This window comes from Tachysurus fulvidraco, chromosome 14 (assembly GCF_022655615.1).
Source record: "Tachysurus fulvidraco isolate hzauxx_2018 chromosome 14, HZAU_PFXX_2.0, whole genome shotgun sequence".
Taxonomy (NCBI): domain Eukaryota; kingdom Metazoa; phylum Chordata; class Actinopteri; order Siluriformes; family Bagridae; genus Tachysurus; species Tachysurus fulvidraco.
Genome location: NC_062531.1, coordinates 10,532,641 through 10,559,721, shown reverse-complemented (window position 1 = coordinate 10,559,721; position 27,081 = coordinate 10,532,641). Strand labels below are relative to the sequence as shown.

Sequence of the window (27,081 nt, the reverse complement as noted above, 5' to 3'; positions counted from 1 at the left end):
AGGATGCTGCTCTAATGACAGGGAATGGAACAGTTTAGTAACTCATTTTCTAAAATTGTACACAAAAAAGAAATACAAAATTTGATCCCAAAATAAAAATGACCAATTACTAGGTCTCTACAACTGGATAGAGTGCATTTGTGTCTTGTATGTGTTTACTGCCTTAGTAATTTGAGGAATGTCAAATAAACAATATAAAATTTCACAATTATGAAAAGTAAGCTTGAGGTGACTGAGCTGTGAACATATTAAAGAAAAGGAAAGTGTAAAATATATGAAGGACGTTTTTGCCATTTGACCTACGCCCTTATCCAGTGCTTTTGAGTCTTTATCAATGAATACATTAACCCTGGATCACTAGGTTACAGACTTAGGATAACATCAACCTAAAACTGATCAAGTAATGTACTTACCAGGCCTGTTTATGAAAGATTTATGAAAAAGAGCCAACAAACCATTTCACATCACTCGCAGGTGTTTCTGCCTACAGATGAGTCATGAAAATAAAGCTGTTTATTAAAGGAACCATGTCTGGGGTTTTATTGTGGGCTGCAAACATCTTAGGTTATTATAGGATATTTAGATATCCCATGCTTCGAATGGTTTCTTTAATATATCAATTCTATCGAGATAGATATTTAATAATAGGCTTTATATTGTGTATTGTGTATTTTAGTATTGTGTATGTTTATAAGGAATGGAGCACGTGAGCCGCGCAACCAGGAAGCGCAGCACCTTCAATCTCATCTTTACTTTCTCAAACAAAAACCCCCAAATTCGTTGTGCTCTCTGTATGAATCGGATCAATATCCCAGAATAACACGGATGGTATTATTTTCTCGTCACCAGAAACGTCTTGGCACAGAACAGCAGGATATAGACTAATGCTACAAGGCTATTTCCTGAAGTCAGATCTAACGGGAGTCTGCTTTTGTTTTACTTCCTCACACAAAGCTGTCGGGTATTTATTTATTTTTTTGGTAATCACTCCGTTTTTTTCCTGCTTTTAATCTGTAAAATGTAAATGTACAGCCTTTAATATCAAAACAAGTTAGGTTATTGATGCACGTAAAATAAAGCTTTCAGATGAAGTATGGGAGTTAACATACAGCTGCAGGATGAAAACAGCTGCATCTTTCTGATGCTATTAGAGTTTGCATTAATGAAATAAACACCGCGCAAACTCATTCAGGGCTGTTTTCGTTTCGAGAAAGAGATATGTAATATGATTCATTATACATTCAAAACAAAACAGCTGGAAACAAAGGATTTCAGTCATACAGGTAACAGGACACAACATGTTATAATAAAAACTGAACATTACTGGATCATTTAACATGGATATTACTTATGATCTAAGATTATCAAGGTTAAATCCATCTAAAATATAGTACACAGAACATGTACTCAATCATCACCACAGATGAATATTGATTAAACTGATATAAATAATCAAAACAACACACATTTAAAAACGAGCATTGTATTTCTTCATATAATTAAAAGATACAACCATTAGTAACGTTCAAGTATGCTTCGTCTAATTTAATCTTTTGCATTGTGACGTAGTATTATGTTGGAAATCAGCTCAGTTAAATAAAACAAAGTGATATTGTGTAGAAATAGTGTGAGTCTAAAGGCAAGCTAGGTCAGGTTTGCCCTTTTTGGAAATGGTGTATCCTGGTCTTTGGTTTATTTTGAAAAAATACCACTTGTTTACAACAAAAACACATTCATTCACAGTTATAGTTTTACAAATATCAAAATGCAAGCAAAAGTGCAATTTATTTGACAAAGGGAAGCAAATAAAAAAGGGCAAAGCAAATTAGAAATGCTTCTGGCCTTTAGAGACCTTTAGTGCAATAATTTTTAGTAAAATAGGGAAGGGAAATATCTCGAAGCAGGATTGAGTTCTGATATTTTATACGTGATGATATTTTAGGTCATCAGATACACTGGATGTAACACTTTTTATAAATTACCAAAATGACTTTAAATTATTTAGGATGCATAATTAATGGGTCTTTAGTACTCTAGAACTATACGCTCAGAAAGAAAAGGGTACTTTTCCTCGGGGATTTGGTTGATATCCAAAATGTTTACACCTTTGCATATAAAGAAAACTAAACTTTACTTTAAAAACTAATTAAGGCCCATTTTTTATTTCTCAAATTCTTAAACAATTTCAAAGATTGTACTGTATTCAGGTTTCCAGTTTCAAAGATATATATATTAAATTAATTAATTTATTATTACTATTTTATTTTATTATCTTATCTTATTATATTATATTATATCATAGTGTACTTATATTACCTCCCAAGAGAATTCTGATAATATTCTTCTTCTTGACCTTGTGAACCATAAGGGCTTCTGCTAAATGCCGAAAGTGTACATTTAAAAAAAAAAAAAAAGCTAATTAAAATGTACATTGCAAGAACTTATCGGGTATATAAATATACATCATTTCGGTACAAAACGTGTAGCTTTGTTGGTACCAACCACCAACAAGGAAAAGTACCATTTGATCATTATTTCCATTACAGTTCAGCTTTAGTTCTGGGAGGGTTTGGCACTCAGGAAGAAGCGATTTTAAATGACACCTGACATTAAAAATGTATTAATCTGAATGTCCCTTAAAATCGAAACAATTTAAACACTTTCATGAATGATTATTGTATGTAACAGGAAACTAATAGAAAGCAGCCTAGGCCTGTAAAAACGTTTGGCCCTTGTGTGTGCTTGAAAATGGCCTTCGTTCAGACTCTTTTCTTGCAACTTCATTTTCTTAATTTCACAATTTGAAAAGGAGGTAGTTAGCTGAATATTTTCTAATACTACCAAAAGGCGCATTCAGCATGTATCTCTATACTACCTCTGTAACAACACAAAGCAGGCGGCCCTCTGCCTAATCTGATTGTGAAGGCACAAACAGGTAGTTCTCTAGCCAGCGTGCCGTATTGTCTCGATGGTGGTGTGTTGCAAGATCCATGGGCGTTAAACCCGCATGGTTGTGCAGAAGCGGGTGTTCGGTAAGCGGTATCAGGAGCTCCACTGCGCTCTGATGTCCCTCGCGAGCCGACAGATGCAACGGCAGATTACCAGCGTCGTCTTGGAGATTGACATCTGCTCCATTCCGCAACAGCACCTGAAGCGTGTCCGTGTGGCCGTCGCGCGCCGCGTCGTGCGTTACCGTCAGTCCCCCGCACGGGTCGCGCACGTTTGGATCAGCGCCCGCGCGTAGCAGGGCTTCCGCTACAGAAGGGCAGCCAAGTTTCACCACCTGTAAAAAAATAAAAATCTAATACAACATCGTCACGCTTAAGACAAACTGCTGTAAAACCAACAAAAACGAAATTAGGCCTAAGTACACTACATTATCAGGTTAAACCTTCTAAACTGTATGCTCCTTTTGACTGGGGCGGTTCCCATCTAGAGTACTTTTATTAGCTTTCCCACTAATACTTTCGAGTTACACCTCATGCACATACACGCACTAATGTTAAAATAAGTTACAAACACAATGGCATTTTTCCAAGAATGATTTTAAGCATATTACTGACATTTTTACTTCAAAAAATTATCTATTTTTGCAGGTGTTTTTTTGACTTGTAAAAAAAAACATGCTGGTTAAAAAAATCTCAATATGCAAATGTTTTCACTTATCAAAACGAAAATAAATGTATACGCTTTTTTGAAGTAACCATAAGTTTGTATTTGTAAATATAACATAACAGCCTACATGTGATCAACCTACTTCATCAGGAAATAAGTAATTCTCACTCACTCACTCACTCACTCACTCACTCATTTTCTACCGCTTATCCGAACTACCTCGGGTCACGGAGAAATAATTCTGCTTTTAAAATCCATTCTTAAAATCTCATGGTCCTGACTTGTTTAAAAGAACAAAAAAAGGCACTTCTTACAATATGTAGGCCTTTCTGGATATACTGCTAGGCCTATCTCAACATTATTAACTGTATTGACATGTACAGTTTCTGGGGTTTTCCAGTAATATTAATTTTAATCAAAAGCTTTGCTAACTTTCTGTTAAAAAAACACTAATACAGTGCAATAATTCAAATTGCAATAATTCATTGTTTTTTGAAAAGCTGCACAAAAGATTCTCATTTGTGCTTTAAGAAAGCTGAGCTTGTTTTCCTGAGTGCTCAGAAATATCCTCAGAAAAAAAATGCTTATGCTTGAGAAATATGAAGAAAAATCTATATAACATAACCAGTGAATAAACAACTAATAAATCTGAAGTAAACTATTAGCCATAGACCATACATGCTGTTAGCAATGTTAGCTTAGCCTAACTAAGCTGCATATTCGTAGGCTCGACATGCGGGATTCCCCTATATGTGCCTCTAGTAATTTTGAAGCTGAAATAAAATGTTTATGTAAATACAGTATATAATTATGAGTAAGCACTGCATTTCATATTGACAAGCGCTTGTCAACACACTATAAGATATGTGGCACGTGCGACCTTTCATTAAATTGATACTAATACATGCAAATGATCCTATACTATACTACCTTTTGCAAAAAAAAACATATTATAAATGTGTATAGATATATATAATATATTTTTGTTATATATATATATAATGAAATTTGAGTAGGCAGTCATAATATTAAGGACTGTGGTGTAAGAGATTATTGAGAGGCTCTTCTACACCATTTTTATCTAGGCCACAATCAAACTAAGCAAAAAATAAAAAACAAACAAACAAATAAATAAATAACAATAATCATATCCAAATAACAGATTTGGATATTTTTTATTCATACAATTACAGCTGAAAAAAATTATTTGGGGATATATCTAAAACATGCAGCCTCGAACTAATAATTCTACAGTGTAGTGGCAGCTTTAAAGAGTTCTCAAAAATAAAAAATAAACCTATTCTCAAAAATATGCATTCCATATTGCCTATATGTTATATTTACTACTGTTTTGCAATAAAACGTGACAAGTAAATATCTGGTCATAACAAAATCAATAGCCAAATAATGTAGCAGTATAAAAAAATCCAAAATATACATATACACAAAAATATGCATTCCATTAGCCTTAATATTAAATTTTAGTTTCAAATATATGGTTGGATCAAGAGCAATCTAGCAGATGGCTGTTTATTTAGTTAAAATAGTGGAGCTTCGAGCGAATATAGACTGATGCTTAAATAAACTTTAACAGGATACTAAGGGTTTGACAGCCTAGATCAAATAAAAAAAGGAAGAAAGAAAAGCATGATGAAACCTAAGTGGAAGTAGTTTGTGATGTTCTCCAACCTGCAGTGGTGTCCTCCCGAATATGTTCTTCGCATTCACGTTCATGTTGCTCTTCAGAATCTGCTCAGTCTCTCTCAAGTCTCCTCTTGCAGCAGCAGTGGACAACCTGTTTACATCTGGGGCTTCGGCCATGATCTTCACAAGATGTTGAGCGTCTGAAGGAAAAGAAATGGTAACCGATTCAATTAGAACTCTGTGATGTTGCTTTTTTAAGCCCAATCCTAGTTTTAACGCAAATCAGCACGGGTCTGTAGTAAATAGCCTCTTCTTCCAGCCCCCCTACAAAAAAATGGTCCTATGCCAAGGTCCGCCCACCTCTTAATATCGTCCCACTGTAGAGATCGCTCTCAGCGCGGAAAAACAGGGATATCACGCCATCTCTATCCAAGGAGGAGGCTTTTAGTTACCACCGGCCGAAAATGTGTTGTTTTTACGCACGAGCCAAATTCAGAATGACGATTTGTCCTGCGTCCTTGTCTTTGCTTCGCGCGTGTGCACAGCCAGCAGCCTGGCTCTTGTTAGTACAGTCGTGCTGGTCTTGCATCCACTTGATCGCTGATAAAAAAAAATATATTAAGAAAAATAAAATAAAATACTGGAAAGCCTTTAGAAGAAAAATCAGTTCAGATGAAACCCAAATGTCATGACGCAGCTGCGGATGAAAAAATTGGCGCCCTACATGAAGTGCTGAGAAATCTAAAGCTGATCTGCGAGTCACAAATACACTTCGAATAGTCCTTATATGCAGGTGCACGCTGTTACAAAAACTGCCATCCAGTTGCTGTCATCTAGAGTTCAAAGGAGCCCCTCGATGCTTCCAATCGCGACTGAAATCGGATGAAAGAACAAATGAGGCAACGTGCGGCGCCGAGTTGCAGCCGTCCAATGACTGTCAGAAGAGAGAGCGCTGGGAGCTCTTACAGCTTCCCGCCCATTTCAAACTGAGACGCAGTCGGTTGAGTGGTTTAAGCAGCGCTTAGGTTTAGACTTTCTGAGTTTTCACCGATACGTCCGAGCAGGTAAGCTCTCTCAAGTCAATAAATTACACAGATAACGAGCTTTGGTCTGAGGGAAAACGGTCCTGTGTCAGTGTAACACGCTGCGTCACACTGCGTTAGTATTCCGGAGTATACGCGATACTGGCACACTGTATGTATCGCGACCACCTGAAGGAGCAGAAGCATCATATAACCTACATGGAATCGGCGTGGCGACGGAACATCTTCTTGCCTGATGTGGCTGAAGTCGACAAGCTGTTTTTGTACGCAGCTGACGTTGGAGAGAGACAGACAGACAGAGAGAGAGAGAGAGAGAGAGAGAGAGAGAGAGAGAGAGAGAGAGAGAGAGAGAGAGAGAGAGAGAGTATGCGCTCTTGTTGTTTGACATCACTCAATTTTTGAAATAAAGGACTGAAACTTCCGCCCAGTTTGACTAACAGACGCAGGGAAAGGCGGGACTCAGTACTGTGTTAACATCAAGGAGACGTTGAGATGCACTTTACTGCTGCATTTCAAAGCCTTACGAAGAGAAGAAAGTATCGAACATCAATTCACACGAAGCTCATTTACGCAGCAAATCGTTCATTCAGTGTGACGCGCAAAATGAGCTGCTTTTAATACAGCGGTGTTCTGGGTAAATATGCCTAGCCTTAGGAGTACACAAGCTACACCAGACTAAAGCTAATGCACTATATTTCTGTACACAATAAGCGGTGTACAATGTTCCATCAGACTAAAGATAAAGTAGTATAATTAAAAAACATAATAAACACCAAAGTAAAACTATTTTATATTTAATAATCAGTGTACCAATATACCCCCAAACTACTATATTGTAGAATCATAGTTAAATATGTAATCTATAATCAGAGAATCATACAGTACTACATACACCAGCGTAACACAATTGCAGAATACTTAAATGTGTAATGTATTAGGCAAAGTACTATGGTGCAACCAAGTAAAACATTTCTAGTATATTTAAGTATATATATAAAATAAGCAGAGTGACAAACGACAATACTACGCCAAAGTAAAGCCTCTACTGTACTATACTTAATGTGCAACTGGGTAAAAAAAACCCAACAACACCAAAATGAAATTTCAATGAAATTAAATTGTGGCATAGAAGCCTTTATTATGGCCACATATACATTGCAGCACAGAATACTTTTCTTCGCATATCCCCAAGAGGCTGGGGTCAGATCAAAGGGTATACAGTGCCCCTGGAGCAGGGAGGGTTAAGGGCCTTGCTTAATTGCCCAACAGTGGCAGCTTGGCAGTTCTGGAGCTTGAACCCAGACCTTCCGATCACAACCCCTTAAACCACCACTGCAAAATAATAATATTGTAATATATTTAAATGTGTAATAGTGTACCACAGTGCAACAAATATTTCAAATATATGTTCACATTTTTAATTAGCAGAGTACCATACTACATCAGAGTAAACGTACCGTAGTGTACTTAAATATGTATTAGACAGACTACCATACTATATATTTACATATTTATTTTAGATGTATTAGACAGCCTACCATACTACACCAGGCTAAAGCTATTGCAGTATATTTTAACATATAAAATGTAATGTACCGATTGAACGTGGTAATATATTCTACATTACACTGTAGTAAATGCTTGTAATTACCATGGGTGTATGTATGTATGTATATATATATATATATATATATATATATATATATATATATATATATATATATATATATATATAACATTATGCACCGCAGTAAAACTATTGTAATTCTATGTTTCAAGGCATAATAAATTTATGGTAGCTGCATTTATTACATATTTAAACATGATAGTACATTGTATGTTGCACTGTATTAAACATAATAATCATGATCAAATAAATAATAAACATAGTTTTATATAGAAATGTACTGTAATATCTATCATGGTTATATATGTAGCTGAATGTAGTTATCGTAATGTGCTAAAGTAACATACGGGTTGTTTTACAGTAACATATAAAATGTATTTTTTTGTAATAACATAAACGTGTAATGAACCGTTACACATCATAAACAATACACTATACACCATATATAAAATTCACCATAGAAAAATAAGCATAGTTGCCTTAATTACATACTCGTCAATAAAAGTAATATGTATAATTGCACTGTAGAAAAGCATTTATAGTATCATGGTTAAATAAGTATTGAACACAATAAGCTTAGTGCAGCAAAAGAACCCTATATCAGTATCACTGTTATATATGCAATTCATTTAGTTACCAATGTAATGCTGTAAAATCACTGTACAGTTCTTGTTAAATATTTACTAACATGATAGTACTGTAGTTAAAATTTTAATACACACATTCACGATAATGCACAATAATATTATATTTGATAGCTACTATCAAGTTTAAATTTGATAACCATGTGTATTAGATGTTATAAAATTACATGGTCATGATTAATGTGTGATCATTCCAGCTGTATTATTATATAGGTAGATGGAACTTGACCACTGTAGTCTTAACCTACAGTGGAGTCCATACACTGAATAGCAGGCTATGTATAAAATACTTTATAAAGTAATCCCATAAAATGTATTTTTCCCTGTAGTCAGTGTCTTATAGACAGGTTAAGGCCGACTTTAATAAAAGTGATTGACCTGTCTTAAAAATGCAGGTACAGAAAGCAAATATGCATGTTATAAATGGACATATACCCACGTGAGCAGCTTGTTATGAGGATATGCTCGAAACAAGAATCATTAGTTTAAGAAACAGAGGACCGTCAGCATTCTTACGTGATCTAAGATTATTCGGACAGCTCTGCCTTTGGGCCTCGATTCATTTTACGACAGCTCTTCGCGACTGCCGTATGTTGTTTCCGTTGCTTCGGATAAAAAAAGTGACTAATAGAAAATCTTTTAAAAAACTACAGATTAGGAAGTGGGGCCTGAAGTGCTGGTTTTGCTCCTGGGTTCTCTGTTGTACTGAATTCATATGTGGTTCGATATTTAGAGCCGACGTTGTTTGTAGTCCCTGTTTTATCCTTTTGCGTGTCAGAGCGTTTAAGGGACCGAAGAGAGGGAGCAGAGCTGAGCACAGCTGTAGCGGCACTAAACAACAGCTAGCTAGCGTTAGCCAGTCACTGCAATGGCCTCCGACAGCGGTAGCAACATGGACAGAGAGATGATTCTGGCTGACTTTCAGGTAGGTTTCCTCTCCTGATCGGAAAACCTTCACTAAACTTCGTGCCTGACTTAAAGCAAGAAGTTTATTAAACGTTCCACGCGCAGTAACTATAGAAACAGTGGTGTGACGAGACCAGATAGACAGCTAGCTATAGCTGCTATGTCACTGACAGTTCATTTGTTAGCAGCTATCAAGCTAACGCCTTTGACATACCGTCTATGGGCTTTTTAGCATTCATACAACTATGAGATTTCTTTAACACCACACACGACAAACAAGAGGATAATTCGGACTGTCAGAGTAATAATACTTAAGATTATTGATTTGCTAAAAGCTCTGTACTTAGCGCTGATGGCTAACTGTTTCATTGTTGGTCTTTGACAGCAACCGGCGAACCTACTGACGCTGCTGAGTTGTTCTAGTTTTGCAGAAAAGATTGTTCAGCAGCGTTTAAGGAGAACACAGTATTAACAGTAGCACTTGTTTTTCACTCAGTCTCTCATGAGCTTTTGGTAAATGATTGAAGAAGCCGTAACTACAACTAGCCCCGTAGCTATGACTGGACATTTTAGCTAGCGTAGCTCTAAACACTACTTCATGATAAGACAGCTGTTTTTAATCGTTCAGAGCTGTTTTATAAGCAGGACAATTAAGACGAGTTTGCTGCTTGGTTGGAATAATAGTTCTTTAATAATAGTTATAAATCTAGTGTGTGTGGGAGGCTGAAATAACAGAGTAGGTTTGTTAGATTTGGACAAGGTTTCAGTGTATTGAAAATGCGACACCCGGTCACGTGACCACATAAAAACAACCATGTAAAGGATGAAAAAGGCAGGATACAGCTAACTTTTTTTTAAACACACGGTTCTATATAAATGAGCAGTTATAACTGAGCATTGCTCATATAAAGTTCTTGCTCATATAAACTTGCACATTGAAACCCCTGTTGTATTATAGTTTTTAAATGTAGATCATTATGTTGTGCTAGAAACTGTGCTAAGAGTGATAATATCTCTTATAGACCTCTGCTGTTCTTTGGGAAGTCATGTCTGCTTGCTGTTTTTTCAGGCATGCACCGGGATTGACAATATTGCCGAGGCAATCACTCTCCTAGAGCTGAACAATTGGGACTTGGTGGTAAGTTTCAACAACACTAACTGTAATATGTTAGGATTTAATGCCTCCATTGTGGCCAGTTCAATATATAGAATAATTTCAGTGAGACAAATGTTTTCTGCAAAGAGAATGTGTGATCACAGGCCCCGGGTGATTGAATCACAAGTGGCCAACGCTAAATACTGCTATGAACAGTGAACTGGTGTTGCTAGGTTTGCAGTTTACCATGCAGCATTGAGTTTTCTTCACCAAGCCATGATTTAGACATGCATAACAGGTTGAAAAAAAAACTTAGATGTGTTGCTTAAATTCTATTGATTAAATTACAGTCAAATGATTTGATGGCACTTTTCAATATAATTTTGCTCAGACGGTTTGATAGGCTTTAATGTTTATTGAGTTTGGTGGTATATTTTTAGCTGATGGGCAGCACTGCTATAGGAAATGTTAGATAGTTAAACTTTTGTCCAAATCTATGTGCACACCTGACCATCATGTCCATATGTGGGTCTTTCCCCAAACTGTTGTCACATACAATTGTATAGGTTATCTTTGTATGCTGTAGCATTACAGTTTTTTTCAATGGCACTAAGAAGCCCAAACCTGTTCCAGCATGACAATGCCCCTGTGTACAAAGCCAGCTCTATGAAGACATGGTTTGATTAGGTGGCAGTGGAAGAAGTTTGAGTGGCATGTACAGAGCCCTGATCTCAACCCTACTGAAGAACTTTAGGAGGAACTGCTATGCCAACTGCACCCCAGGCTTTCTCACTTGACATCAGTGCCAGTAATGTTCTGTTGGCAGAATGGGCAAAAATTTCTATTCTAATAGAAAGCCTTCCAATTTATTATAATAGCAAAGCATGGACTAGATCTGGAAAGAGATGTTCAACAAGCACAGGGGTTTGTGATGTTCAGGTGTCCACATACTTATGGCCCTTACCAAAAGCCATCAAGGGATTACATGATCTGAAAAAATACAAATCAGTCTCCAAAGATGAGCTTCAATATGGTGTTAGGTAAGAAAGTTTTAGAAACACAAATGCAGTAACATCATTATGCATTTGATATTTAGTAATATTTTAGAGTTTTTAGCTGTGTGCACTCTTGTCAGGTTCAGTAGAGTTGCATAGTGTGGGATTGATTTTTTTTTTTTGCTCTAGAGTAAATCCGCGGAAATCGGACTCGAAACTTGTAAACCTCAGACTTTAACCCATGCTTTTGATACTTTATTAATTAATCTGAGCTCGTGCTGATTTAATTAGGTTACAATGAATTTTAAGCACAATATGGGCTTTTGTCTTATTGTTTGGTTTTTGGCTATAAAGTTTCTGAATCATGTTCAGGTCAGCAGTTTGGAGAGACTTTCTCGAAACACAGGTGTGAATGGTTGTTCATCTCTGCTGTCCACTTGTGATTGGAACTATCGAGAAAGATGTTAATACCAGATCTGAACAGGGCTACAGCAAAACAAAGCCTCAGTGTTTAGTTCACTGTGTTGGATCTATTGTGAGTCAGAGCACAGAAAGTTCTTACACATTTTTTGACATCTACTGGTGATGTGTTGATGTTTCAAAAACACAGCTGCAGGTTTTAATAGCAGACATAAACAATTTGGTTATATTATACCATCACATCTACTTTTGGAATACTTTTATTTTTTTGTATGTGATCTTTCAAATCGGACACACACACACACACACACGTGTGCACACTGCTATTCATCACTATGCACAATTTATTCCCCTCCTAAAAAAACCCCCACTAGGCCACCATAGTATCAACCCTGGGTTGATATTATTCGGGTTGTGGGCTATTTTTTTTACACAGCAATGATAGTGACAGGTCATGGTACTGTATATGCTGCCTGAATGAGTCACAGCAGGATTGACATTAGTCACTGGTTGAAAAACACTACAACCAAAAATATCAATCCACCAATATTACAATGTCATAATATAGCTAGCAGAAGACACCATAGGCAAGTAGAATAACGATGCTGTGACCTCAAATACACATGTGAGAGAGTTTTCAGTAAAGACAACTTTTCATCCAGGCTGTCTACAGCAACACACAGTAACATGTCTCTGTCTTTGCTGTAAAACAATGATAATTGAGTTTACAGCGCAGATTTTTGAGATGTTTCCTATTTGCCTTACAGTGCATAAAACACTTTCACTTGACGGCATAAATTCTCGTACATGGTCTATTCATTTATTATTATTCCGTGTGTTTGATTTTCACATCTTCTGGATTAGTGTATATTTATTTCTAGTCAAGTCAACTGTCTCTCTCGCTATCTGTCATTAATGTCTGGGCAGTAGTGTTCCTGTGGTGGTCCCTATGTTATGCAGAACAACAGATGGCATATACTCTGTAAATGTAGACAATTACCAAAAATCATGTCTCCCCTATTCTTACTGCAGGGGTAAAATATTTTTACTGGGATTTGTCCAAGATCTAGTGATACATGATTATATTATATTCTTTAACTTGCTTAAATTGAATCCCACTAAATATAACCAAATCTTGTGCAACTTTTGACTCGATCTTACCACACCTCCCGTTTCTGTCCCCAGTGCACAAACATGTTTTGTAGGCTGAATGGCATCTTTAAAGTGTTGTGTGTGCGTGATTGTCCCCTGTGATGGGTTGTCATCCTGTCCAGGGTGTCCCCCACCTTGTGCTCTGAGTCCCCGTGTAGGGTAAGTCCTACAGAAAACAGACGGATTGGTTTCAGGTTGGTCTATGCCAGGAGTATTAAACCAAAATTTCGATATCTTTTAATACTTAACCCTTGGTGGTTAGTTTGTGGCTTGATGTTACCACTTTTGATTAACACCTAGAACTCTAAGATGCATCTATTTTCAATTTAATCCATTAAGAATAATATAGAAATCATATTTTACATAGAGGGTCTGTAAAATGAATAATATGTGAGTAATCGTTGTGAAAACTATCCCTTTTTAATAAAGCTAGACTCGGGGGCAATTAACTGCTTTTAGCTATATAATTTGCATTAATCCATGTGATAGTGCAAGCTGTGAAACAGGATTTGCTAAATAAGTCTAGCTGGGTCAAGTTTAGAATACCAGAGTTGCTGAACTGCAGAAGATGATAACTTTGTTTATTAGCACCACTACACTCTTTTGAATACTTGGTTCAGTTAGCTGAAATGTTTTATGTTTTGCTAAGTCTGTTTCTGGATTATATATATATATAGGTAGTGTGTAGAATTTGCCATAATTGAGTAGAATCAGAATCAGGTTTATTGGCCAAGTGTGTTGACACACACAAGGAATTTGGTTCCAGCTGTTTGTGACTCTCAACAGACATGAATAACATTATACTATACAAGATAATATAGACTATACAAGAAAATGCAGGTGATATAATAGATATTATGAGTATTACATATGAATACAGAATATATGACCGATCAGTTATGTACATAAAATGTGGGAAGTGCAAATAACAATATTGTGCAATATTATGCTTTTTGTACAATATACAGCAGCAGTAGTGTGTGTAACATACACGGATGATCTGATGACTTACAGTTCTGATAATGCAGTACTTATGCTATGAACTTATTTCTAAGCTAATTATGGTGAGTTGTTAATCAGGGTGATTGCTTGCTAAAACTGCCAGATACAGGAACAGTTTCTTTCCCCAGGCAAAGTTCTGTAGCACCTGCCAGAAGAGAGAAGCTGAAAGAGGTTGTGTCCAGGGTGTGAAGGGTCAGTGGTGATTTTTCCTGCCCGGTTTCTGGTTCTTGTATGGTACAAGTCCTGGGGAGTGGGCAGGGGGGCACCAATTATTTTTTCTGCTGTTTTAACTGTGCGTTGCAGTCTGTATCTGTCCTGTTTTGTTGCTGCACCAAACCAGATGGTGATGGATGTGCACAGGACAGATTCAATGACTGCAGTGTAGAACAGCATTTACAGCTCCTGTGGCAGACCATACATACTTCCTTAATTGATGTAGTAAGTACATCCTCTGCTGGGCCTTTTTGATGATGGAGTTTATGTTGCACTCCCATTTCAGGTCTTGGGAAATGGTGGTGCCCAGAAACTTGAAGGCCTCCACAGATGACACGGGGCTGTTGGAGGGGGAGTAGTGTTGAGGGGTCTTTCCTAAGGTCCACTATCATCTCCACAGTTTTGAGGGTGTTTAGCTCTAGACTGCAAATTTCAGGTTTGGGCACTTGAAGTGTAGTCATTAGTGTAGAGGGAGAATAGAAGTGGGGAGAGGACACATCCCTGAGGAGCTCCAGTGCTGATTGTCCGAATGCTGGAGGTGACACCTCCCAGTCTCACCTGTTGTTTCCTGTCTGACAGGAAGCTGGTGATCAAGTGACAGATGGAAGGGGGCATAATGATTAACATACACTGTAGAAATATTGTTTCTCGGAAGTGTCACTGATACCAGATTAACAATAGCATCTAATTATTATAGTGGTTGAAATTGACTGATGTGAAGTGAATGTCGATTCTGCTACCGTGTGACTCAGCAGCCTGCACTCAACATGAAACGCTACTACTGCTGCTTGTTCCACCTAACCTACATTTATGTGCAATGTTACAGAAGATCTAAAGAGTCCGCGATAAGGGGAGACAAAAAAAATTGCTTTCTCACCACAAAATAGCTTTTCTTGTAATCTGGGGGTTGCAGTTTACTATATTTAGCAACAAGCCGGCAGTATTCTTGGCAGCCTTAAACAGCCATGGCTGTGCCCTTGCAGTGGTTAGTTGCACCTGTAAATGTGATGACTTCCTGTGTGTGGAACCGGAAGCTTGCTGGAAAATACAAAAGAGCTTCTGTATACAGGAATAGGACAAGTACTGGAACTTTCAGTAAGGAAGACATACATACGCTCATGGTACCAGAGCAAATACTTATTTTGGGGGGAGGGGGAGTGTTTAAAATGCCTCAAGTGTGATGGGATGTTTAAAGATGGATTGATGTCAGTGTAGAGCAGGGCCGTCTGCTGTTTATTAGCACAGCATTAGTTTGATTTATGTGTTCTGTGCACTGGATGAATTATTTAAAATAAAAAAAGGACTAAAAATTAGTGTTTCCAGTATTATGAAACTAAATTAAATTATTCCATTTTTTTTTATTTAGAAGTTTACATACCCAAGGTATACAAAAGGGAGTATAAATTATTTTCTACATTTCTGTTGTGTAAAGTGTAGTAAATCAGTGTGTTATAGTAAATCAGTCTGTTGTGTGAAGTGCAGTAAATCAGTATAAATTCATTATAGCTGTAAAAGAAATTTAGCCAGCATGCCCATACCTTTTATTCATGAAGGATATCAGCATTTTCAACTAGCTGTGTACATGTTGACAACAGGCTAATGTCAATGGATTAACATTATTTAACTGCTAAAATACTTAAGATGGTGGTAAGTTTTACTGACACATTTTTAAAGTACTGTCACTGGAGGACGTATGTATATATATATATATATATATATGCATAAAATGTGTGTCTGTATTCTATGTATGTGCTCCAGTGACGGTACTTTGAAAGATGTGTGTGTGTGTGTGTGTGTGTGTGTGTATATATATATATATATATATAATCACACACACACACACACACACACACACACACAAGATAATACAACGCAATGCAATACAATGCCCAGGGGGTTTGAAAAATTAGAGGAAATGACCACTTTTTATCAGAATGTAAGTTACCAAACATGCTGTACATGATTGCTATTTCTTTGTAAACACACAAGGAGATATCTCTCCCAGTCATGTTGAACTCTTGATAACACATCTGGTGTAATGCATGTCATTATGATTGTTAACGGCTCTCTGGGAAAATGATTGGAACATATTTTGCTGAAAAGTGTTAATTTCCCTTATTTTTGGAGACTTTTGGGACATGGTGTCTGTGATTGTGTGTATGTGCATATATATGGCTTGTGTGCTGTCTGCAGTCTTATGTGTCATGCGTATCTTAAAGTATTATTGTGCTTGTAAGAAAATCCTTGCAAATTCTAATATGATTCTGATTTTTATTACATGGCCGTAAAAATGTTCTCCACTGAAAAACTCCTGGTCTGGACACACACACACACACACACACACACACATATATATATATATATCTCCTCAGGTGATTTCCTACTGGTCATTTTCTAGAAGGTATATGGCAGTAGGGCTTAAGACCTCTTTCATGTTCTAAAGCTAGTGTGAAACCATATCAGAGCAGTTAAAGCTGGTAAGCCTTTTAACTACACCTAACTCATATCATTCAGATGTTTTGATGAGGATTACATTACCCAGGTGTTCTTTGAAAGTGTGATGAATGACTGTGCCATTGTTGCTTATCTTAAAGGTGTAGTCAGTCAGATTATAGTGCATCATAATGCCTATGAGAAAGGGGTTTTGTTTATTAAACATGCCTTTGATGTCCTCTGTCTAAAAGAGGTTTTAGACTTCCTGTTGTGGGTTTAGTCTGATTTACGTGTCTTTTTCTTTCAACAGAAAAAAAAAAAAATAAACAGCTATTTTTGTGGACAATCCTTCAGTATATGCTTCAGATATTTAAGAAGCATGAACGATCCAAGGGTAAACATGTTTACCGACTGCTATTAATGCAGATTATATATGCACTCTGGATGAATTAGCCTATAATACTAGTCTTCATTCATTCCTAAGATAGTGAGTGTGATTGTGATAGATTTGACTGTAGCTGAGAACACAAGGGTTTCTCTTCTCTTCTTCTTTTCTGCCTAAGATTCTTATTAGGAAGTCTTTTATTGCCATAGATCGAATAAAGGTGATAATGATAGCGGTTAGAAAAGCAGTGACAGTCTGCATTTACTAAGTGTGAAAAAGCTAAGATTGCACAGATGCATAACAGTTCTTTGAATGAAGATACAGATGAGTGACAAATTAAAGGAATTGGAAATGTGGCCACCATGAGCTGCCAAAACAAGTTTTTTTTTTAATGTATATTTCTGGATCTGTGCTGGAGCATACGTTCTTCCAAATGATATTCCTCATGTTGATTTGGAGTGATCCATCCCAAGTGAACTTAACCTGTGACAGAAAAAGGATCACCAAGGCATATTATGTGATCCATCACTGAGTACATAAAATCTGGCTTCTTACTGCCATTAAATGACTTGTAACGTACTCTTGTCCAGCCACACACACAACACACACACACACAGACACACTTGTAGAAGCCCTTTATTCTGGGGGTGGAAGTGAGCAGCAAACATCTCTGTAATGTGCTCATATTTAACCCACAAGTTGATGGAATTGTGGGTTAAAGAAGAGGAAGAGGAAGAAGAAAAAGACTTGTGACAGAACAGCAGGTTTTTTGGTTTATTAATTCAGTCAATTGGCTTGTAAAGCTACCATTTAATTGCAAATTGATGAACTGAACACCTGCTGTGTTATTATTTATTTATTTATTAAACTTATTTTACTTTTTTTTTATTGTGGCAGTATTAACATATAATACATTTTTTTATGTTGTCACAAAGTGTGAGACTGACCTGGATTACCTTTTTTTTTTTTTTTTTTTTTTTTTTAAGAGGTCACACATCATAGACATAGGGAACCTCTTGGGATTAGTCAGAATATTACACAGGAATTGCTCTGTATGACTAGTATCAGTATTGTTATTATGCATAATTATGTTAACAAATAACAGACATGTATAGGTATTGAGCTTTCCTCTCTACTGTAGATGCACATCTCATCATGGCAGCAAAGTGTTTTTATTCTAATCGCTCAAATAACCGTTGCAAAGCCACTTTATTCTGTTACCCAGAAATTTCCAGTAAATGGCGTTTAATGACAGTATTTTATCCTTTGGGTTTTTAAGCACGAATGTTTCCCATTATAATTCTGTAAGTCTTTTGGTTATTAACTGTGATGTTTTATTTACTGTCTGTAAATACACTGCAATGTTGTTAAACAATTGTTTTTTCGTTCATTCTTTTACTCTTTCTTTCATCCTTTCTTTCTTCTTTACAGGCGGCCATTAACGGTGTGATACCACAAGAAAATGGCATCTTGCAAAGGTACCTGTGACAAACGTCATTCTGTTGAGTTTAATCCTGAAGCACATATCATACATTTTTTCTAATGCACCAGTCTCCATTTCATTACACAGAGTCTGTTTAAAGTCTGTTTATGAAGGCAGTGCATGAGCATGAATGTGCAAGAAACAACATTTAATTTAATACGAGAAGATGGAGTGACTCACCATTCAAATAGGTGGTTACTATTTTGCGTGCATGAGAAATAAAATTGTCCTTCTCTTAGAAATGACAGCCATTATATCTTTTGCTCTCTTTTTTTAAACTCATACTGTAATAACGTCCAGCTGCAGGCTTTAAACGAAAAATAAGGAGTCACTTCACAGTGTTCTCTGTACACTCTGTACATTTCTCCAGTGACTGGACTAGACGCTCTATGCTGTTATCTTTAAAGATGATCTAAAGTCAGAGTGCTTGTTAGAGCTCCACGTTGGTCTCTATGTCGGGTCCTTGAACACATGAATCATGTGTAGGAGTGCACGAGCACAGCAGATATAAAGTACGTGGATAAACGTTCAGGCAATATTGTAGAGAAAACAGAAACATGAGAGCAAAGAGGAGAGGAAATCGAAGCGTTATCCCTGAGCCACAGAACTCGTCAACATTTTCCCTTTCAGAAGCCTGAAATTAATTGCCCTCATCTTCAACATGTCAGCACCAACATAAAGGGAAATCTCCCATGGCAGATTTGCTGAGGGTGTTTATTTGATGGTTAGTTGATACGCTTGTTAATGGTGGGGAATGATCTACAAAGGGGCAAGACTTTTATCAGACTTTGACCGGATGTGTTCAGCTGAAGGCTTATTGCACCGCTGTGCCTTGAATATGTCCTGTATAAAAGCATACAACTTACAGTTGCATTTAAATATTCGCTCCCTACAACTTCTTCCTTTTTCATTATGACTGTTGGGGTTGAACCACAAGGCCATCGTCAGTGGAAACGTTAAGCTTGGCTCTGTCAGTTGCTCGACAAGATGATTGTATACTCTTCCCTGTGCTCTGAAAGGTTATGTGAGCACCCACACTGGCACTGTCGTGAACAACATAACCGCTGACACCTGAAATTAGAAATGCAACAAGCTATTTCTTAGCCGTTTTGACAGTTTGTTTTGCATTTCGTATGAGGCTGAATAAGCATTTCTCTACAGTTTTGTTTTAGAAGAGAAAGGGACAATGGCACTAACAAACAGGAATTGAAACTATTGGCGACAAAAGCAGCCTGTGTGAGGGCCTTGTGTCCTCAGTCTGTGTCTCTCTCCAACGGTCAGTGCTCATGAATGCAGCCGAGTTTTAAAAACAGATATATTCAAGCACTGCACACTCTGCCTGACGGTTTAATTTGTGTGTGTCGTGTGTGTGTGTGTGTGAGAGAGAGAGAAAGAGAGAGCGCAAAGTCTCTGGGCACAGGAACATGTTTTTTCTTTAAGGCCCATAATTATGAATGGAGTCTGGCAGCACGACGTCCAGCCATCTCCTTTAGTTGGAGGCTGGCACAGTGTTGCAGGCTGGAGGGTGGCATGGCTCGCTGAAGTGACCCCATTGAGGTGCAAGCTGCCAGCTGGCTCCAGACTCTCTGAGGCCTAAGCTTTCCACTGCCAAATGTTGGGTGGGTGTAGGCTGCCATCTAGGTGCTTACAATGGAACAACCGTTCCGGGATTCCTTTTTTTTTTTTTTTGGAAAAAAAAAAAAGGCAAAACGTTTACATAGAATCTTTGATAAGCCAAGAGTGGGCAGTTGAGCAGAGGGCAGTTGGAGATTGTTTACTCATCACAAAGCTGTTTAGGGGAAATCACACTTCTGTGTATGGGCTACACGTTTGTCGTTTTGCTCAATGAGTCTTAATGACTGACCTTCATTAATGTGGATGAAGCAATAACTAAAGATCACTATCTAAAGAATTGCAAGCAATTGTGAAAAATAGGGTTACTGTAATCATGCCTGTTGTGAGGTTTGCTTTTTAATATTTATTATGTATTAAAAAATATTATATATAGCTATTGTATAGGAGAATAGAAAAAGGGAAAAAATGGTCTAGATTTCTGCTCTCGGATCTCACTGACAAGATAATGAAGACTTTATCTAATCAATAACCGTTCCCTTGTGTTGTATTCTAGTTCTGTTTTCTGATTCAATGGCATGATTATCATTATTGAAAGTACAACAGCACCTTAGTGTTACCTTAGTGTCACACGGATCCAGTTTTTAATAAATAAAATGGATTACAGAGTGTACTAAAGGGGGATCATCAAAACCCCGGCACTTGGCAAATGTGTTCAATAAGCAAGCTTGATATGGGCCTGGGCAATTTAATAAGGTCATTATTACCACAGGTGTTGAGAATTATTTCACAAGGAGTTTATGTAATGTATCATGCATTTGTTGAAGCTTTCTCTGCTGCACTTTCATTCAGTGAATCTTCTGTTCTGCCACATTTTAAAGGCCCTCATTCTCCAGGAACCAGTTTAAGATGACTTGGAAAATGACGCATTATAATGCTGGTAGATGCCATTATAAGATGAAACAATTGTGCCCACAAAAAGGTGCAGTCAACAACTTTGCTTGGCATTCAAACAATGCTGGAGGCACAATCCGTGTCAAGAAAACACTGTATCTTTACAGCACCACCACCAGCAGCAGCCTAAACCGTCGACATGTGGCAGTTTGAGTCCGTGGATTAATACTGTATGTGCCAAATTCTGAGCCTAAAATTACCATGTTGATCTAGATTCTTCAGACCAGGTGATGTTTTTCCAATCTTCTGGCTTGGCTGAACCTTTGCCTACTGTAGCCTCAGATTCCTGTTCTTAACTAAAAGGATTGGACCCTGCTCACAAACCGGATGTTTTTTGTTTTGGTTTTGTGTCACATTATATTGAGCAAACTTGCCAGTCACAGTCATATTCGTTTTCACATCAAGCATCAGACTGAAGGAAAAATGTTAAGCTCTTAACCTGCATTTAATCTCATGTACTATACTGCTAGCAGTGCTTTGAGATAAAATGATATTCACTATAACACGTTGCTAATTGTATAGAGAATTAACAATTGTGGCAGAAAACAATTCTTATGCATCTGCACAGAAGCTTTATTTATTTATGGTAATGTAGGAAAAATGCAGAAATGCAGTCTAAAGAAGCAAATATGCTTTAACATTTATAGTTTCAAGAGCATCTGAGCAGTTAATGGTATGGGCTGCTAATGGTATGGTGTACAAATTATTGATGCTATAATAATACTATAGATGTTAAGTGAACTGATGCAGTGGTATCAATCTAATCTGAGGTGTAGAATGTGCCGCAGTTGTTTAAAAGGTTCACAAGCACTTGCGCGCTTATTACACACTTGGCTTCGCTGGCCATGGTGTGTAAATGCTGATGTTTCTTGGCCAAGTGTGGAGGAAATGGGATAGTGTGCTGGAAGTCTTCCCTCTCAGACTGTTTAGTGGCTGATAAATTCGGTGTTCTCCAGCCTAGTTAGTAAAGTAATGGTAAAAATAGTAAGATTTGGATAAAGTTACACTTAGACATAGACGCCTTATTTGTAATTGTGCTCGTAGAAATATGTCACAAACAATGTAAAGACCGTTATTAATATAATGGAAAACAGTTGTTGTGGGTTTATATTTTGGTGCCCTGGCTGCCCTGGGACCCTAACGTCTTTAACCTTTGGTATTATAATAAGGTGGAATAAATCCATGCTTTGTGAGCTGCTCCTGGCACCCTGCTCCTTTTCTCAGTGCGATATGTGCTGACCCTAGAAGAGAAGAGAAGAGCTTTTGTCCTACCCACTGCCACAGAAAAGACATTATTTACTGCTACAGGGGGATGGGGGCTTGGGGGAATTCTACCATCAGCCACCGAGAGAGCAAGAGAGAGGTAGAAAAAGCTGTTTTGTGCCTCCAGATACAAGCAGTATGAATAGAAGGGAGTTAAGAAAAAAAAGGCAGAGAAAGAGATTTCCTCTATGGTCAACAATTGAGCTTCTGTTGAGCCCCGCACATATTATCGTTGCAGTAAAGGTTGTTTACATTGACTTTGGATACTGTTTGGATAGTTGCGCTGCTGCCATTGTGAAGTTGGGGGCAGTGCAGCGTGGTTTTCTCCTGTTTTGTACTGTTCAAATACCTCTTTGCTCATTTCGTCATCGATCGTCCGTTACTGACGTTTTATGTCTAATGACAAACCAAATAAGGGAAACACACAGACGTGTCATTTATGCTATAAATATTAGATGTAGGGAAATATTTAAACATTAAAACATATTATTCCACTGTTATATATGTGTGTGTACTTCTGCTTAAGTGAGCAGTTGGATAATTGCATGGAAGAGCACTTATGCAGGTGCTTCCATTGAGTTTAAGTGAATATTGTATATAAGTGAATACAAGAATTCCGGAAATCCTCCACACCAAACTCCTGAGGCTCATTATGCCCCCTTCCATCTGTCAGTGGATCACCAGCTTCCTGACAGGCAGGAAACAACAGGTGAGACTGGGAGGTGTCACCTCCAGCATTCGGACAATCAGCACTGGCGCTCCTCAGGGATGTGTCCTCTCCCCACTACTATTCTCCCTCTACACTAATGACTACACTTCAAGTGACCAAACTGTTAAACTCCTGAAATTTCTGAACTCCTGCAACAAATAAACAAATAAACTCCTAAGACAAATGCTCATCTGTCTCATCCAAGATGGCGATGAGTCTACATACCGGCAGGAGGTGAAGCGGCTGGTGCTGTGGTGCAGTCAGAACAGTCTAGAGCTAAACACCCTCAAAACTGTGGAGATGATAGTGGACCTTAGGAAAGACCCCTCAACACTACTCCCCCTTCAACAGCCCTGTGTCATCTGTGGAGGCCTTCAAGTTTCTGGGCACCACCATTTCCCAAGACCTGAAATGGGAGTGCAACATAAACTCCATCATCAGAAAGGCCCAGCAGAGGATGTACTTACTACATCAATTAAGGAAGTATGTATGGTCTGCCACAGGAGCTGTAAATGCTGTTCTACACTGCAGTCATTGAATCTGTCCTGTGCACATCCATCAGCAAAAAAACGGTGCAGCAACAAAACAGAACAGGAACAGACTGCAACGCACGGTTAAAACAGCTACAGGCTCCTTATCACCCTGATTAACAACTCACCATAATTATATTCACTGTTTATATCTATAAGTACTGCATTATCAGATCTGTCAGTCATCACATCATCTATATATATTACACACATTACGGCTGCTATATATTGTACAAAAAGCATAATATTGCACAATATTGTAATTTGCACTTCCCACACTTTATGTACATAACTGATCAGTCATATATTCTGTATTCATATGTAATACTCATAATATCTATTATATCACATCTGCATTGTCTTCTATAATCTGTATTATCTTGTATAGTGTTATTTATTTATTTGTCTGTACTTTTGAAAGTCACAAATAGCTGGAACCAAATTCCTTGTGTGTGTCAGCACACTTGGCCAATAAACCTGATTCTGAGATTTTTAAAAAATTTTTTATGACTAATTACTAATGTCTTTCTCATTGAAATAATTGAATGTGAATTGTGTGCTTTGCAGCAATTTCAGCAGTGAGGGCTCTCAGACGAGCCCGTTAGGAGCTGACAGTCAGTCAGCAGCCACGGAACCTCCAGCCATGTCGGCACCATCCTCACCACCATCATCTTCTTCCTCTGCCTTCTGCCCTGTCCTGCCCTCCCGGCAAATTGTAGAGCGGCAGCCACGCATGCTCAACTTCAGCGTAGAGTACCGCACACGCTCAGTAGATGTGGTACTAGAGGATACTTGCACAGTGGGTGAGTAAAGGAATGTTTGTGCGAACACACACACACACACACACGCACGCACACAGAAACTGATGTGTTTAAATAGTGTTCTCTGTATATAGAGATAGATACAGAGATAGATCTAACAGATTCCTGAGATCTAATAGTCCAAATGTGGTTGCATGATGATTTAAAAATGATAGCCTCTTATGTAGCATTTTAATGCCCAATATTTATTAATATCTACCTTTTGTAAACAGCATGTATGCACATTTTGAGGTTACCCGTTTCTTAATTCTTAAAAATTCTTGCAAGCTGTTAGCTCAGTCTCATGATATAATAGCTCGTGTTGTATTTTTGTTGTCCATGCACCCTGTAAAGCTTTCAGGGGCTTCCTGCACATACAATGAATTTTAATTCTCAGAAAGCACCCAGATACCATGTGGTTTTTCTAAGTATTCGCACCTCAAAAGCAATAACTTATTATTTAAAAATAAGTAGTATTGTATAGACTAGGCTGTGGAATATAATATGGATGACTGGTAATGTTCATTATTGTACATGTTGCTTGTTAAGAATTAAAAAGAGATGCTGGTGGGTGAATGAGTGTTTATTGGAAGCAAACATTTCACAGACATCCCGCAACTGATAGAAAGCAATACAGTGATGCTTTTCTAGGTTTTATAGAGAAGCATATAGGTTCACTGAAATCACTGAAGGATTATTATGGACTGATTTAGTGCTAGTTGGTAGCAGCAGCAGCATTAGTATTAGTTAATCAACACTAGATACAAATCTACTAATCTGATGCTCTACATCAACTAATCACCCAGACTGCTGTGTGACTTCTGGCCCATTCAGATTAAAAAAAAAAAAAAAGGTGCATCGTGGCCACATTTGAATCCAGTGCTTATTGCTTTTTTTAAAATCATGTCCACTTTATCTGGCAAAGCTAAAGTTTTGTTTTGGGTTAGTGTGAGTCTGAGTACTGCAAATCAAGTCAAGCTTTTATTGTCATTTCAACCATATATAGCTGTTGCAGTACACAGTGAAATGAGACAACAAAGTGTGTGTGTTTCTCCGAATTGGAGCGACTTCAGCAGGGTACAGTCATTCTGCTAATGACTACTGAGCTGCAAATTTGTTGTTTGTTTTAGGCAAAACACTGATGGATTGAGTTGAGTTGAGTTCACTTGAGTTGAAAAAGTTGAGTTCAGGCATTTAGATATCCTTTAGAATTCATTTATAAAACTGTAATTTAAATATAATCAGTCCCATGGTGTATACTTGCCATTCATTCAACTTTAACTTGATATTGTTTTTGTGCCCCAGTTTGCTATGTAATACACTCACTAAACTACATGCTGCTGAAGACTCCACATAGAAAAATGTGCTAGAAGTCATTCTGGTTCTAGTTTTTTTTGCTTTTTGTCGTATTTTAATTGTTTTGTGAGAAGTTTCAGGTTGCGTTCCACACTGATGCCACAGAGAGACATTGCTAGTGCAGCTACAATGGCCTTTAATGGGAAACTTTTAATCCATCTCCGACATAAGGCATTACGTTCAGTTTTGCTGTTAGTTCCTAAAATCATATAAAAGCATATTTTTTTCTTATTATAATCTTAGATTTTAAAATGCAACACGTATACACAATGTAGCTGTTCCAGAGGTTTGGAGAGTTAGTGATCTACTGTATGATGGTTTAAAGTAGTGAGAAAAGTGATACTGAAGCACTGCTGCATTGCTCTTATTAAGTGAATAGTAATCAAGGGCTACGGCTACATTCGACTTAGTGTCTAAGTGAGAATTGCACAGGCTGGAATGAGGAACTGATTGTGATGAATCATGTATATTCCTTCACAAACACTGAAATCACAGATGATTGCTATAAGGATAGATCAGAAGCCTGGTTTCCTCCATCCATCCATCCATCCATCCATCTTCTACCGCTTATCCGGGGCCGGGGTTGTGGGGGCAGCAGTCTAAGCAGGGATGCCCAGACTTCCCTCTCCCCAGACACTTCCTCCAGCTCTTCCCGGGGGAATACTGAGGTGTTCCCAGGCCAGCCGAGAGACATAGTCCCTCCAGCGTGTCCTAGGTCTTCCCCGGGGCCTCCTCCCGGTTGGACATGCCCGGAACACCTCCCCAGGGAGGCGTCCAGGAGGCATCCTAAACAGATGCCCTAGCCACCTCAGCTGACTCCTCTCGATGTGGAGGAGCAGCGGCTCTACTCTGAGCTCCTCCCGAGTGACCGAGCTCCTCACCCTATCTCTAAGGGAGCGCCCAGCCACCCTGCGGAGGAAACTCATTTCGGCCGCCTGTATCTGGGATCTCGTCCTTTCGGTCATGACCCAAAGCTCATGACCATAGGTGAGGGTAGGAACGTAGATCGACCGGTAAATAGAGAGCTTTGCCTTATGGCTCAGCTCTTTCTTCACCACAACAGATCGGTATATCGACCGCATCACTGCAGAAGATACACCAATCCGCCTGTCGATCTCCTGCTCCATCCTTCCCTCACTCGTGAAAGAGACCCCAAGATACTTAAACTCCTCCACTTGAGGCAGGAGCTCTCCACCAACCTGAAGGGGGCAAGCCACCCTTTTCCGACTGAGAACCATG

The 27,081-nt window shown here is 38.1% G+C and overlaps 2 protein-coding genes across 8 annotated transcripts in view; one reads left to right on the top strand and one right to left on the bottom strand.

Annotated features, from left to right (window-relative positions):
- Window positions 1-1,284: 1,284 nt before the first annotated feature.
- Window positions 1,285-9,204, bottom strand: cdkn2c (cyclin-dependent kinase inhibitor 2C (p18, inhibits CDK4)). Of its 6 annotated transcripts, none has more exons than XM_047823074.1 (4): window positions 5,984-6,653; window positions 5,620-5,859; window positions 5,305-5,459; window positions 1,285-3,283 (listed from the first exon to the last, which is right to left on the bottom strand). In XM_047823074.1, exons 3-4 carry the CDS (start codon window positions 5,434-5,436, stop codon window positions 2,909-2,911), a joined length of 507 nt encoding a protein of 168 aa, XP_047679030.1. In that variant the 5' UTR covers window positions 5,437-5,459; window positions 5,620-5,859; window positions 5,984-6,653; the 3' UTR covers window positions 1,285-2,908. The 6 variants fall into 6 exon arrangements, with proteins under 6 accessions (XP_047679030.1, XP_047679031.1, XP_027022263.1 ...); XM_047823075.1 differs by having other exon boundaries at window positions 6,501-6,653; XM_027166462.2 differs by lacking the exons at window positions 5,620-5,859; window positions 5,984-6,653 and adding an exon at window positions 9,090-9,204.
- faf1 (Fas (TNFRSF6) associated factor 1) overlaps window positions 9,194-27,081 on the top strand; it is a 65,915-nt gene continuing 48,027 nt past the window's right edge. The window contains exons 1-4 of one of the 2 annotated variants that reach the window (XM_027166454.2): window positions 9,207-9,498; window positions 10,549-10,617; window positions 18,607-18,653; window positions 24,254-24,489. In XM_027166454.2, the coding sequence (XP_027022255.1) occupies window positions 9,442-9,498; window positions 10,549-10,617; window positions 18,607-18,653; window positions 24,254-24,489 (409 nt within the window). In that variant the 5' untranslated portion in view covers window positions 9,207-9,441. Of the gene's footprint in view, window positions 9,499-10,548; window positions 10,618-18,606; window positions 18,654-24,253; window positions 24,490-27,081 lie in introns of both variants that reach the window. The other variant, XM_047823073.1, reaches the window with a different exon arrangement.

What these genes read in the sequence shown, in the direction of transcription:
- cdkn2c (XM_027166462.2), bottom strand. Translation starts at nt 5,436, where the DNA reads ATGGCCGAAGCCCCAGATGTAAACAGGTTGTCCACTGCTGCTGCAAGA. An exon ending in TCGGGAGGACACCACTGCAG is followed by an intron (nt 3,284 to 5,304) that starts GTTGGAGAACAT and finishes ATTTTTTTACAG; the next exon opens with GTGGTGAAACTTGGCTGCCC.